Source organism: Topomyia yanbarensis, chromosome 1, assembly GCF_030247195.1.
Source record: "Topomyia yanbarensis strain Yona2022 chromosome 1, ASM3024719v1, whole genome shotgun sequence".
NCBI lineage: Eukaryota > Metazoa > Arthropoda > Insecta > Diptera > Culicidae > Topomyia > Topomyia yanbarensis.
The window spans coordinates 135,032,956-135,045,626 of NC_080670.1; the positions used below are offsets into that span (position 1 = coordinate 135,032,956).

A 12,671-nucleotide genomic window follows, 5' to 3' on the forward strand; every position below is an offset into this window, starting at 1 on the left:
GAGGGTGGTCCAAGGGGAGGGGAGTGATGAAGGAGGGAGGTGTAAGGGCAAGACGGGGGGGGGGCGGCGACGCAATACTCAACTGCATATTTTGCCTTCCATTTGAGACTTGGTTTGAGAAAATCGGTTCAGTCATCACCGAAGAACCGATTTGACTTTAATTGTGGAATATGCCCGGAATTCCGGACTTCCGGAATCGTCGATAGTGGACAATATATTCAAATAATGTTTGATTGGCAATCAGTGATCTAGATCTGCGATTAGAAGTTATTTGGTGACCATTTCAATAGTTTTTAGCCTCTGAGGTATTACGATTGTACCGATTTATATGGGAAATTCCAGTGTATCCTTACTAACACCCCTGTAACTCCGGAAGCAAGAGTCAGAACCGAATGAAATTCAGCAGCAGTCAATGGCATTACTGTATCTTTCATTTGAAATCAAGTTTGTAAAAATCGGTAGAGAATTCGTTGGGGAATGGGTGTGATATTAGCTTAGGAACTTGGTGGGTTCCCCGGGGGCGTCATGAACCGTCATAGGTGGCCAATGTGGTCAAAGCTACTTTGATTGATCATTAGTGATCCAGACCCGCAAACTAGAGTAATGTTACATCAATTTTAATATGTTTTACATCATTTGAACATCATGGTGGTACCAGTTTATATGGGAATTTGCTGTGTGACCGCACTCTTCAACCCGTAACTCCGGAACCGGATCAACTAAAAATTCAATAGCAGCTTATGGGAGCGTTATACCTTTCAGATGAAACTAAGTTTGCGAAAATCGGTTCAGCCATCTCTGAGAAAATTGTGTGAGTTTAAATGACACCCACACATACACACACATACATACACACACAGACATTTGCCGATCTCGACAAACTGAATCGAATGGTGTATGTCACTCGGCCTTCCGGGCCTCGGTTAAAAAGTCGATTTTCACAGTGATTGCATAGCCTTTCTTTATATGAGAAAGGCAAAACAATTTTAAGCTTTAGACAAACATTTACCGCCATGTTTGAAAAACGCAAAAAACAACAAGTCGACGAGAACATTTCAATTGGGCCGATAAACAAAACGTGAACAATTCCGGTTAATACTTACTTCAAATGGACACTAACAAAGCTTTATACATACCTTAAATAAGCCGATTCTGAAGCCTGGCTGTTGGGGAAATAATGGATTATCGAAAAGGCACATAAGCAAAATAACTTGTTTTGCTTATGTTCCCTTTCACTTCCCCTCAAAAATTAACGGCTCATAAACACCAAACAACAAAACGGAAAAATTTGTTTATGGGCCCTTTTCTTAATGAAAAAGACTATACTTGAAAAGGGAACAAAAACATCGCAACACCAAGAAAGGGATCAAAATAAACGTCACATAATCGTTTGCTGTAAACAAAAGGGCTCACCCGCACGCACTATAAGCTAACGTCTCGCCGAAAAGGGATTATGGGAGAGAGCACAAAACCAGTGCGATGTTTCAAAAGGGACCAAAACATTTATCTACAAAAAACGTTCAAAATACAATGTTTTTAATAAATCTGTTATATTATTCGAAAAAATAACCATTTAACGCGGCATTGAGTTGTTTGGTCCTTAAATCAATTTCCTGTTCATAAATGGGAATATAAAGTACGAGGTAATTTTTCAGACGTCATTTTCTCAACATGAGCATATTGTATATAATGCCTTATGAAATGTTGACGTTGAAGTCCATTTCAGCCGCCAGAAAATTTGTCTATGTGTTGAAATTGCCTTTAAATCACATTCGCAAATTGCATTTGTTCCTAGGGGCAATCAGCACAGGCGAGTTGAGTCAAACGTCGAACCAGAGACTAATAGAGACTACCAACTGACGAAGAAACACTCGAAATTCCGTGGTACACTGTGTACTAGATCTTAAGAAGTAGTAGAAGTATCACGGTCCCTTGAGTTTTGCCAACCTTAACAAACCAATCTAGTGATCTCCTTTGCATCGGGCTTGTAAAGTTGGTAGCAGGTATTATTTATTGACCGTTGCTAGGATCGTTGCTGCATGCATCTGTTGTTTACATGCAAAAATGTCTCCGTTGTTCATCTACGCAATGACACTTTCTAGCTTTTCAACCACAGGCCAGTTTGTTATCGTTGGGGTATTTCATGACTAAACGCAGTTCGTGTGCATTTAAATTGCTGAAACTATAAGTGCGGTTGTGCCCAAGACGTTTTTAACAACATAAAGTTCGAAAAAGAATGTGTACCATAGCGTCCGAGGCATTTCGGTGCATGAAAGATGCACCATAAATGCCCAGACAGATTAGCGTCGTAAGATTTCGCACAACTTTGTTTTAAGATCTTATTTCTTGTGATGTTTCAGCCACTGTGTTGTTTTCTCTCCCGGGTTTAATGTTAAGCCACTGTTGTTTGAAAACTATGACACCTTTGCATGTTTTGCATATTGTTTTAAAATATTTTGAAAAACAAAAATTGTTCAGAATTCATCAACTTTTACTTAGGGATGGTTCTGGGAAAGTTAACTGAAAATCGTTTATGGGGCGAGCGACTCGTAATTGGAAACCGTTAGATTCATAAAAAGCTCTGTTAGTTCCATAAAAAGCAGCTCTACAATTAATTTTTTCACTGCTTCATAAACAACAGATAACCTAGCAGGAAAAATAAAAACACGTAGCAAAGAAAAGCAAAGCATCCTCGATGATCAACGCGTTTTCTGTTTGACATTTCGAGGGACCGTCTAGTACTACCTGAGTTAGTACCTCTTGAGCCACGGAAAACTCGTGAGTCCGCCGTCTCAATTAGTCTCTGGTCGAACTGTTTAAATCGCCTGACCATGCTTGTCCGCATTTATTTGACCAAAAACTTGGTAAACCGTGCACAGAGTGGCCAGACCTCCCGATTTATCGGTAGTCCTACCGATTTTGGTCTTCCCTACCAATTCACAGACGACCAAGGCAAAACTACCGATATTTTGTTATTCCTACCGAAAACTACCGATTTTTATTGATTTTGGACACATCCTACTCAACATTCATTTTTTGGGTTAGATTTGGTCAGATATCTGTGTTGTCAGTATTTTACAATTCCAGTTCAATACTACGTTTTTGGCAAAGAGAATAGGGAAAGAGACGAAGAGTGAAAATCAGTCAAAACGGCAACACGCCCTTTATGATGATTTCAACACTAGAATTTTGGCAACCGCTTCTATAGGCAGCACTTTAAATGACTCCTATTATATTTTGAAAACAAACCGTATGTCGATCGATGGATTTGTTTATCAAACGATGTGCATTTCGAAACAAAGAGATGAAATAATTCTAAAGCTTATTTTTACTCATACATATACTCTAGAATGCACCTTACAATCACGATTGAACTAAATTCTGATGAAAATTCAAATTTCTTTTTGATAGAAGTACAATACTTATCTCCTCCAACTCAGGCATGAGTAATGTTTATTTACATTGCACGATTGGTCTGCTCAATAAGGTATTTTTGGCTTCACACTATTCGTCTCTTTCCCTATTCTCTTTGGTTTTTGGGACAACAACCCGGCCTACCGATAACTACCGATAAACTTTTAGTGACCCTACCGATATTACGGAATGCTATCTGGTCACCCTGACCGTGCAGCCAAATTCACTGTTTTCTCTCCGCGTGTCTTTATATTTAAAACATCGTCTTTGGTCAAGTCCTGTTCTAACACAAGATTAGGTCGAAACGTAGGTGTTAATAAATTTACCAAGTTATATTCATGCTGAAATGGCATTAGTAAATCAGATTCTTCGTCGAGGAATTTCGCAAACTGCAGCGCGTAATGCTGTCACTGGTCCGTCTGCGGTGTCTGGTCATGAAGGTAAGAGTTGAGCTTCCAACGAAAAATTACGTAACTACATAAGCTATTATTTCAGCTGGTGGTTATAAAGTCTGGAAAAAACTTTCTTTTTTCGTCGCTCTACCGGCTGTTGGATTGTGCATGCTGAACGCATATTTGAAACATCAGGAAGAACACGGCCATCCGCGTGCTGAGTTTGTGCCGTACGAGCATTTGCGTATACGTAATAAGCGTTTTCCGTGGGGTGATGGCAAGAAAAGTCTTTTTCACAATGCTCACGTAAATCCATTGCCAGATGGTTATGAAGAGTAGTGTGTCGTGAGGCACAAGTGCAAACTTCGATACAAGTTTGCTTAATTTGCTAGTCGTGCAAAAGTAAAATAAAATATACAACAAAGATGCGTTGGTTTATTTCTGTATAGAATTAAGGTTGCACAGAGAATGCGTAAAATTCGCAAACGAAAAAAGCAGTTTTTTTCCACACCGTATGTCAGATCTTCATAAAAATCAATCAGCGTATGTAGAATGTTGTTACTGTACTGCTGATTGATTTTTATGAAGATCTGACATACGGTGTGGAAAAAAACTGCTTTTTTCGTTTGCGAATTTTACGCATTCTCTGTGCAACCTTAATGAAGTTTAGAAACTAGAATAAAAAGGTTAATATGAATTGGAAATCTACTTATTAGATGTCCGTGCTTTTCCGGATTTTTGATCGCCCTTCCAAAACAAAACACTATAGTGAGATATCTGACGTTTAAAATAATCACACTGATATCTTACATTTTTATACTACCGCCCTCCCCTCAAGACCAGAGGCGGTTTGTTTTCCTCCCAATTCGCCGTGCAATCGATTTGTTTTCCACCCAATTCAAACGTCAAATCGGCGCAATACCAACGCAGCTGGATAAGTCTACACGCTCGTAAAAAGTTACTCAGATTCTGAGTACTTTTAACTCAGTTTTGAATGATGTTCGTAAACGTCAAAAATTGAGTTGTCATGTATAATATCTCTGAGTAACTCTGACTCTATTTTTGGGTATTACACAAGAAACCGTTTTGGAGTTACCAAACGGAAAAGCCGTTTCTCGCCAAGTTAAAAATTCCAAGCGTCATCCGCCATTTTCCATTAGTAGGTACACGCTCGTTTAGTTATCGCTCATCACTTTTTCACAAATAAAAATTTGTTCAAATATTTATAATAGTTGAAGCTAGAGTTGTAGTGTGTAAAATACATTTTAATTGAAAGAGTGGATTTGAACAACCAGCATGCAGAAGATTTCGGAAGAGGTGGATGCTGAAACTGCAATGAAGTTGCGAGGTAATATTCACGTTATATTATATTATATATATATATATATATATATATATATATATATATATATATATATATATATATATATATATATATATATATATATATATATATATATATATATATATATATATATATATATATATATATATATATATATATATATATATATATATATATATATATATATATATATATATATATATATATATATATATATATATATATATATATATATATATATATATATATATATATATATATATATATATATATATATATATATATATATATATATATATATATATATATATATATATATATATATATATACTGGAAAAAAAGTGTAAGGTTTCAGGTTTCTCATGCCATGTGCCAAATTGTGGGAAGATGATTCCTGGACACGTGGATGAATTGAAGGAACACTTCCGGTTGGTACACAATTTGAACACCAGCAAAGCAGCCGCTCAACCTTTCCTTTGTTCAGAATGTGGTTCACTGTACCAGAGGTTTAAGAGCTTGAAACGGCACATAGAGAGTGTTCATCCACTAATTACAGAAAATTCTACAAATATTTCATACGACCATGACGCTGTTGAACAAATTCAAAATAATCATCCGGAAAATATGCTCGTAGATGATGATTATCTGTTGAGAATAACGAATACTATATTCTTTAAAACGGCGCCGTCGTTGGATGAAATTACTAAGAAAATTAGTAAATTCGCCACAGATTTGCGAAAAGATGTATCTCTTCCCGAGACAAAAATCAAAAAGTTCTTACAGGTTACCTCGAATCTTATAGAAGATTACGAGTGTTACATGTTGAATCTATTCAGAGAATTTTTGAAATCGAAGTCGATCCCATTAAACGATACCGACGCTTTGAAATTTATAAACGACGCATCTTTGGATGGAATTTTTGCAGACGTAGCTTCTCCAAAAGACAACCTAGCATATTTGTCTGGAGTTGCGGGTTGTGCTGTGCCAAACCCTAGGGAAGAAGTCTTGGGAAGAACTAGAATCACTAAAACTGTCCCCGCGATTACCAAACTAGGCAAAAGAAAAAGTGTACAAATAGTGAAAGACGTTGCTCACTATATTCCACTAACCAGCATTTTAGCACTGGTTATGAAGAATCCCGGAGCTCGCAAGATGATAGCAGAAGAAGCAGTGAATGACGATATCTTGTGCGGTTTCAAAGATGGTCAACGTTTCAAAACACACCCATTCCTGACACGGTTTCCCGATGCATTACGACTCTCGCTTCATCTGGACGATGTCGAATATCTGAACCCTTTGGGATCACGCAAATCAAAAAAAAAACTTACCAATTTCAGTGTTAAAATTGAGAATCTCCACCCCGCAATTAATTCATCCTCCAACAGGATATATCTAACGCTTACAGTTCGCTCAAGAGATGTAAAAAAATATGGCTACAATAACGTTATGAAACCGCTGATTCAAGATTTGCGTGAGCTTGAATCAGATGATGGTGTTGTAGTACAATATGGGAGTGAAAAGTTTACGATGAGGGCAGTTCTAGTGCATGTTTTGGGGGACACGCTGGCAATTCATGAAATTTTCGAGTTAATGGGGCCCCAATCAAGTCTATTCTGTAGAATGTGCTATGCGACGCGTACTGCACTTCATTGTGGAAACATTGGTGATACCTTCCCTCATCGCACTGAAGAAAGCATACAAGGTGATTTAAATGCTCTTCAAAGCGGAACTAAAACACCTTCACAATGCGGAATCATTCGAAAATCAGCACTGAATGAAGTTAAATATTTCAACATAGCGGAAAATAACACGTTTGATCCAATGCATGATCTTTTGGAAGGCGTCGTCATGGTCGTAATCAAATGTGTTTTGAACGAAGCTGTAAATATCCATAAAGTGATAACGATTAGTCAAGTCAACCAAATTATACAGCATTACGAATACGGTATAACTGAATCGGCTGATAAACCTACCGCTAATTTTACTTGCGAGAAGTTAAAAGCACGTGGACATGCTATTCCTCAGTCAGCTTCGCAATGTTGGCTTCTCCTTCGAGCATTCCCTTTTATGTTCAACCAGATTCTCGGATTTAATTCAAATTTATCATCATTGCTTAGAGCTCTCATGAAAATAACTTATTATAGTTTCTCCAATAAGCTAACATTGAATCAGATTAACGATCTGGAAAACGAAATCGAATGTTTTTACAAGTTGTTCAAATCCTGCATCCCTGCCATCAACCCTACCAATAAATTCCATCACATCTCTCATTATCCCTACATAATTCGTCAGGATGGGCCAGTTGTTAATCATAGTTGCTTACGCTTCGAAGCGAAATTCAAGGAGTCGAAATCCCAAGCGAAGACATGCAACAATTTCATCAATTTAACAAACAGCTTTGCTAAGCGCCTGAATCTAGCACAGATAACCACTATTCTTGACCATTCATACGAAATTGGTACGGTAGATATCGTTTCGTCAAAGCACATACACAAAAAATCTCTAAGTAATTTACTCCTGATCCGGGATCTACCAGATTCAATCAAATATATAAACCATATGAAAATAAATAACACAAGCTTTCGGCCGGGACTGATAGCGAAATACCAAGTATGCAACGAAATGTCCTATGGTTTGATAATAGATATATTGCAATCGGATAATCAAATTGTTTGCCTAATACAGCATCTCGAATGCGAATATTGTTTACAATACAACAGTTACAAACTCAAAACTGACAGTCAAGTTATTCGCATATCACACAAGAACTTGCAAACGAAAAAAACATACAACTTATGGAGTATATACGGAGATTCAGAAGAAAACTACTATATAAGTTTGAAATATGTAGTTAGTAGGGAAATAAACTTGGAAATAAATTTATAATAAAATAAACAACAATCAAGAAAGTAGTGCAAACAACTTGAGATGTCACTTTAAACCTTTATATATACTTATTCGCTCTTTTCAGCCCAAAAAATAAACGATCAGAACCTAGTTCTGCTCAACGATGCCGACCTAGTTGAAATGGGGATAATCGAAAAAGGATCCCGTCTAACAATTCTTAACATAATAAAAAACTATAGTTCTGAAGCTAATCCGACCAAAGATAAAATTGATGAGACTTCCACTAATGTTCAAAATTTGGTAAACTTTCTACTATAATTACTGTAAGCGCTTGTCGTACTATACATATTTAACGTTTTCAGATTAACCGTTCGACATTCGAAGATGACGCAAAATTCCGAATGAAAATTTTGTATCCAATTTTGGATCAAGGGATCGTACCAGATAAGGACGGTTTAAATCATCTTACACGAGTCGCATGCAAGCAAATGGAGACTCAAATAATGGACGGTCAAAGGCAAGTAGAAAGTTTTATTTGTTACTCTACTAGTGCATCAAACTATGAACACTCCTTAAAGTGTGATAGAATGAATTGTTTACATTGAACCGCACGAGTCTCCGCTAGAGCAACCTTGCGGCGAAATGCGCAATGCATATACATATTTATAGGGCTTACGGCCAATTTCTTTATCCTCGCTTAAATTTTAAACCGGGTTCACCAGTACGTTTAAACCTGGTTAAGACGTTAGGCGAGAATGAAGAAATCGGCCCTTAGTAGTCCTTCGAGCAAATATGCAGGTGACCTAACACTGTCTATGAGCAGAGAAAAGCAATGCCTTTCGTTGTGAAGCTTCTATTTCAAAAAACATCGTAGTCAATCAGTATCATGCATTATTACTTCATTGAGCCTATGAAACTATGAAGTATGCATAGTAATGAAGCACGGCCAAACAACTTCACTTCTGATTATAAATATAAAGAAATGTATGAAACACAGTACAAACTGCTAGAGGAAACCACATAGTTATCAGTTCTTCGCATCCTGATTTCAATATTGACCATTCTTTACACATCTTCAATCTGGTTCGATTTATAAACTTCGGCATAAGAACGTACATGCGTCTTTGACGGTGGTACTTAGAAAGCGTAATTCGTCATGTTCCGGCACAAAATTATAAAGACGACCGACGACGACGAATTATAATAACTTAAACATTTAAACCAACAGAATTTAAAGGTATACAATTTCTGTTTATAGCGAGCGTGTTTATTTGTTTACATATACAGTTCAATCGTAAATCGACCAAAGGGTCTAACTAAGCCGCAATGTCGTTGAATCGAGCAACAGCGATGCCAGATTTACAGACTGTGGACAGATTTGCTGCACTGAGAAACAAAAATATGCAGAATTAGCATACTTTCATTCCCGTCTCTTTTGCTGTAATTCTCGACGAACATATGATTACGGCCTAAAAGCCAACCGTCAAAATCCACTTTGAATGGAAATTCCAGACAAACCGTTACTAGTCGAACACAGCTCACAACAGTTTATGAAAGAGAAAACTTTTCTCTTTCGTTTACTACCAACATCTGTGATTGGCGTGTAACGGTTTGTCCGGAATTTCCATTCAAAGTGGATTTTGACAGTTGGCTTTTAGGCCGTAATCATATGTTTGTCGAGAATTTTCATGCATTTTCTAGCATATACTTCTAGTAAATATTCAATGAGTGGATAGACCGAATACGTCCAATGCACAAAATTTGCAGCAGAAGAAACGAGAGGCAGATCAAAAAGTATGATATCGGTGATTAAAAAAAAGTTCTGCGTATGCCTGGTCCAGACATTTACAGACTTTTAAAACAGTAATAAACTGACCGATTTTCTTCAGAAAATAATAGATGTGTCCCAGCATGCAAAGAATTACGAATCAAATACCGTTCATACTTTTACCATTTAGATTTTTTTTAAGAAATTTAGAACTTAATCTTTCACGGAATCTTTTTGGTCTTTTTCGGAGTAACGAACCAATGATCTCTAAATGCGCAGGTATCCTTCTGTTGATCAACAGCATGCGGCAGCTGTTCAAATCGTAAAATTATTTCCACAACTTAGTAATACGCGAGTCACACCAACTGCTCCTGATGAGGTTTGTTATTCTATGCTTATTTAATTTCTCTAATATAATTATAATTATTTTCATGCTAGTCATTTTTCTTTTGGCGCAACGGAGGCAAGGAAAAGGGTGCTCATACTGGCATGATATTTCATCGCATCCGGAATGTCATCAAACAGCTACCTGCAGGAAAACATAAATATAATCGAGGAACTATGCCTGTAGAAGAGTCCGTTTCAACTGAACTTGTAGAGCGGGCTCAATTGCTCCGAGTAATGCTTGCATCGGCATCAGTAGCAGAACATATTTGTGATGAAATGGACCGATGCTTTCCAGTCCTCAAACTGTTATTAAAAGAAAAGAAACCCGTTAATGATATCTTGGATATGTTTCCACACCTGTGTTCATATGAAGGATTGGTGGTAACATGTTTATTTTTTATTATTTACTATTTCACTTTATGGTATTCACGGAACATATGAATATTTATATCATACCACTTTTTCTAGATTCGTCAAATGTTTGAGAGATTGTATCCTAACAGAACAGAAGGTCTCAAAATCGAGGATGTCTTCTCTCAGTGTCTATCTTATTCACCGTCCAGATTCTCTAGAGTAGAAGATGGTGAGATATATTTTTTTTTAAATTTAGCCCAAAGGTCTGTCATAAAATTTTAAATTTGTAAAACTATTCACAGATCACATTCGAGGATGCTTGAGAATAATTTCTCATATGCCAATTCGCGGACAAAAAAGAACGCTGGTAGGCTGTCCAACTGTAGGCGAAGAACATTCGGCTTCAATTTTAATTCGTTGGATTGGGGTAAATGCAATATAATATACATAAGGTTAGATGTAATGATTTTATATCATCATTAGGAGTGCTTAGATACATACGTGGCATCCCCCGCAACTGATTCCAAACTACACATGGTGTGCGTAGCAAGCCCGATGAAAAGAGGAAATTATGCCGTCATTTGTGAGAAAAAAGTTATATTCGAGACTAACAATTCTATTCATGCAGTGGAAATTTTATTCAAATGCTACGCAGTTCTCGGAGTGGAGGTGCCACCTAATTTTAGAATGTTTTGGGACTTTCTGGCATGTGCCATATATAATATAATTCCGCACAGTCAGAGGACAACTGTGAATAGACTCGTCCAAACTTTTATTGAAGTTTCCCGCGCACGTATTGACAACAAATAAAAGGACAACTTTTTTATACAATACTTACTAAAAACCATAAAATTTAATAAACAGAAGTTTCTTTAATTATTATTGTAAAAATATTCCATAAGAAAAGAAAGACTGCATTGTGTTGTATCCAAAACAAAATTTTGACGGCCAATTTCTTCACTGGATGTAAACCGGTTTAGTTCCAGTTCAAATGCAACAATCGATCATGAACCAATTTAAATAGGAATCGGTTGTTGCATTTCTTCTTACAGAAACCATTCAGAATTGCAAGTCATAATCCGGATGTTTCTCAGTAAAGTTCAGTCAGAAATGAGCCGGAATTCCGGCTGGCTCCAGTCAGTATTCCGGCTCCAGTGACACAACCTATTCTAACTAGAATCGGTTGTGTCACTGGAGCCGGAATACTGACTGGAAACAGCTGGAATTCCGGCTCATTTCCGGCTGAACTTTACTGGGTTTTAATGAAATATTGCACTCATAAATTGGGTAATATTCTACCCAAAAACTGAGGAATTACAACTGGCTTTGTTGTCTACTCAAAAATTGGGTAAGCTTCTGCTCATAATATGAGTAAAAATCGATCAATTTTTGGTTTTGTTGAAGTTCTACTGAACCCAAAATTTGAGTAATGTTCAACTCAAAGTCTGCGTAATAATTACTTAATTTTTGGTTTTGTTAAATTTGTACTGAACTCAAAATTTGAGCAATGTTGAACTCAAAATCTGAGTACTAGTGAAGCACTTTTGGGTTTAGTGTAGATAATATTGTACTCAAAAACCGAGTAATAATTACTCAGTTTTTGGTTCATGCTGGCTTACTCAAATTTGAGTAACTCCGGAATTACTCAATTTAAGGGTTGTTCCACTTTATCTGGAAATGGGTGGGATTAAACTCATTTTTGAGTAACTTTTTACGAGCGTGTAGACTTTTTTGACGTCTAGGACCAGGGGTGCCAACCTTCCAGATATATCTGGATTCTTCCAGATATTTAAGCGTCATCCAGTCATACAGATTTTTGTTTGTCTGATCCAGATTTCAAGGAATTTGTCCAGATTTATCCAGACAATTTGAATAATAGGTTACAAGAATACATGGTTGATTTTTAAACCACCTTTTGAGCTACAACTTTTCAAATCAAAACTTTTTAGAAAAGCTGGAAACACGCCATACCCTAATTTTTCGCCAAAAGTTCGTTAATTTTGTCGAAGCGTCGTGGATTGCAGGAACATACAAATCTTGAGCGTTTTTTCAAAACGTCATATCTGCAATGAGTTACTCTCTTTGTTTACTGTCTCTTCTGTTAATAATTCGGTCACTTTAACGTTTATCCCTCAACTCTTTGCGTAATATGCTAGTTAAAACC

The 12,671-nt window shown here is 36.8% G+C and overlaps 2 protein-coding genes across 2 annotated transcripts; both read left to right on the top strand.

Moving 5' to 3' along the window:
- Positions 1–3,660: 3,660 nt before the first annotated feature.
- Positions 3,661–4,230, top strand: LOC131689913 (cytochrome c oxidase subunit 6A, mitochondrial). Its single transcript, XM_058975337.1, has 2 exons — positions 3,661–3,854; positions 3,910–4,230. Exons 1-2 carry the CDS (start codon positions 3,761–3,763, stop codon positions 4,143–4,145), a joined length of 330 nt encoding a protein of 109 aa, XP_058831320.1. The 5' UTR covers positions 3,661–3,760; the 3' UTR covers positions 4,146–4,230.
- Positions 4,231–9,540: 5,310 nt separating this feature from the next.
- On the top strand, positions 9,541–11,337 carry LOC131689762 (uncharacterized). Its single transcript, XM_058975096.1, has 5 exons — positions 9,541–10,145; positions 10,205–10,534; positions 10,622–10,736; positions 10,810–10,934; positions 10,991–11,337. The coding sequence occupies exons 1-5, from the start codon at positions 10,038–10,040 to the stop codon at positions 11,315–11,317; spliced, it is 1,005 nt and encodes a 334-aa protein (XP_058831079.1). The 5' UTR covers positions 9,541–10,037; the 3' UTR covers positions 11,318–11,337.
- Positions 11,338–12,671: the final 1,334 nt, after the last annotated feature.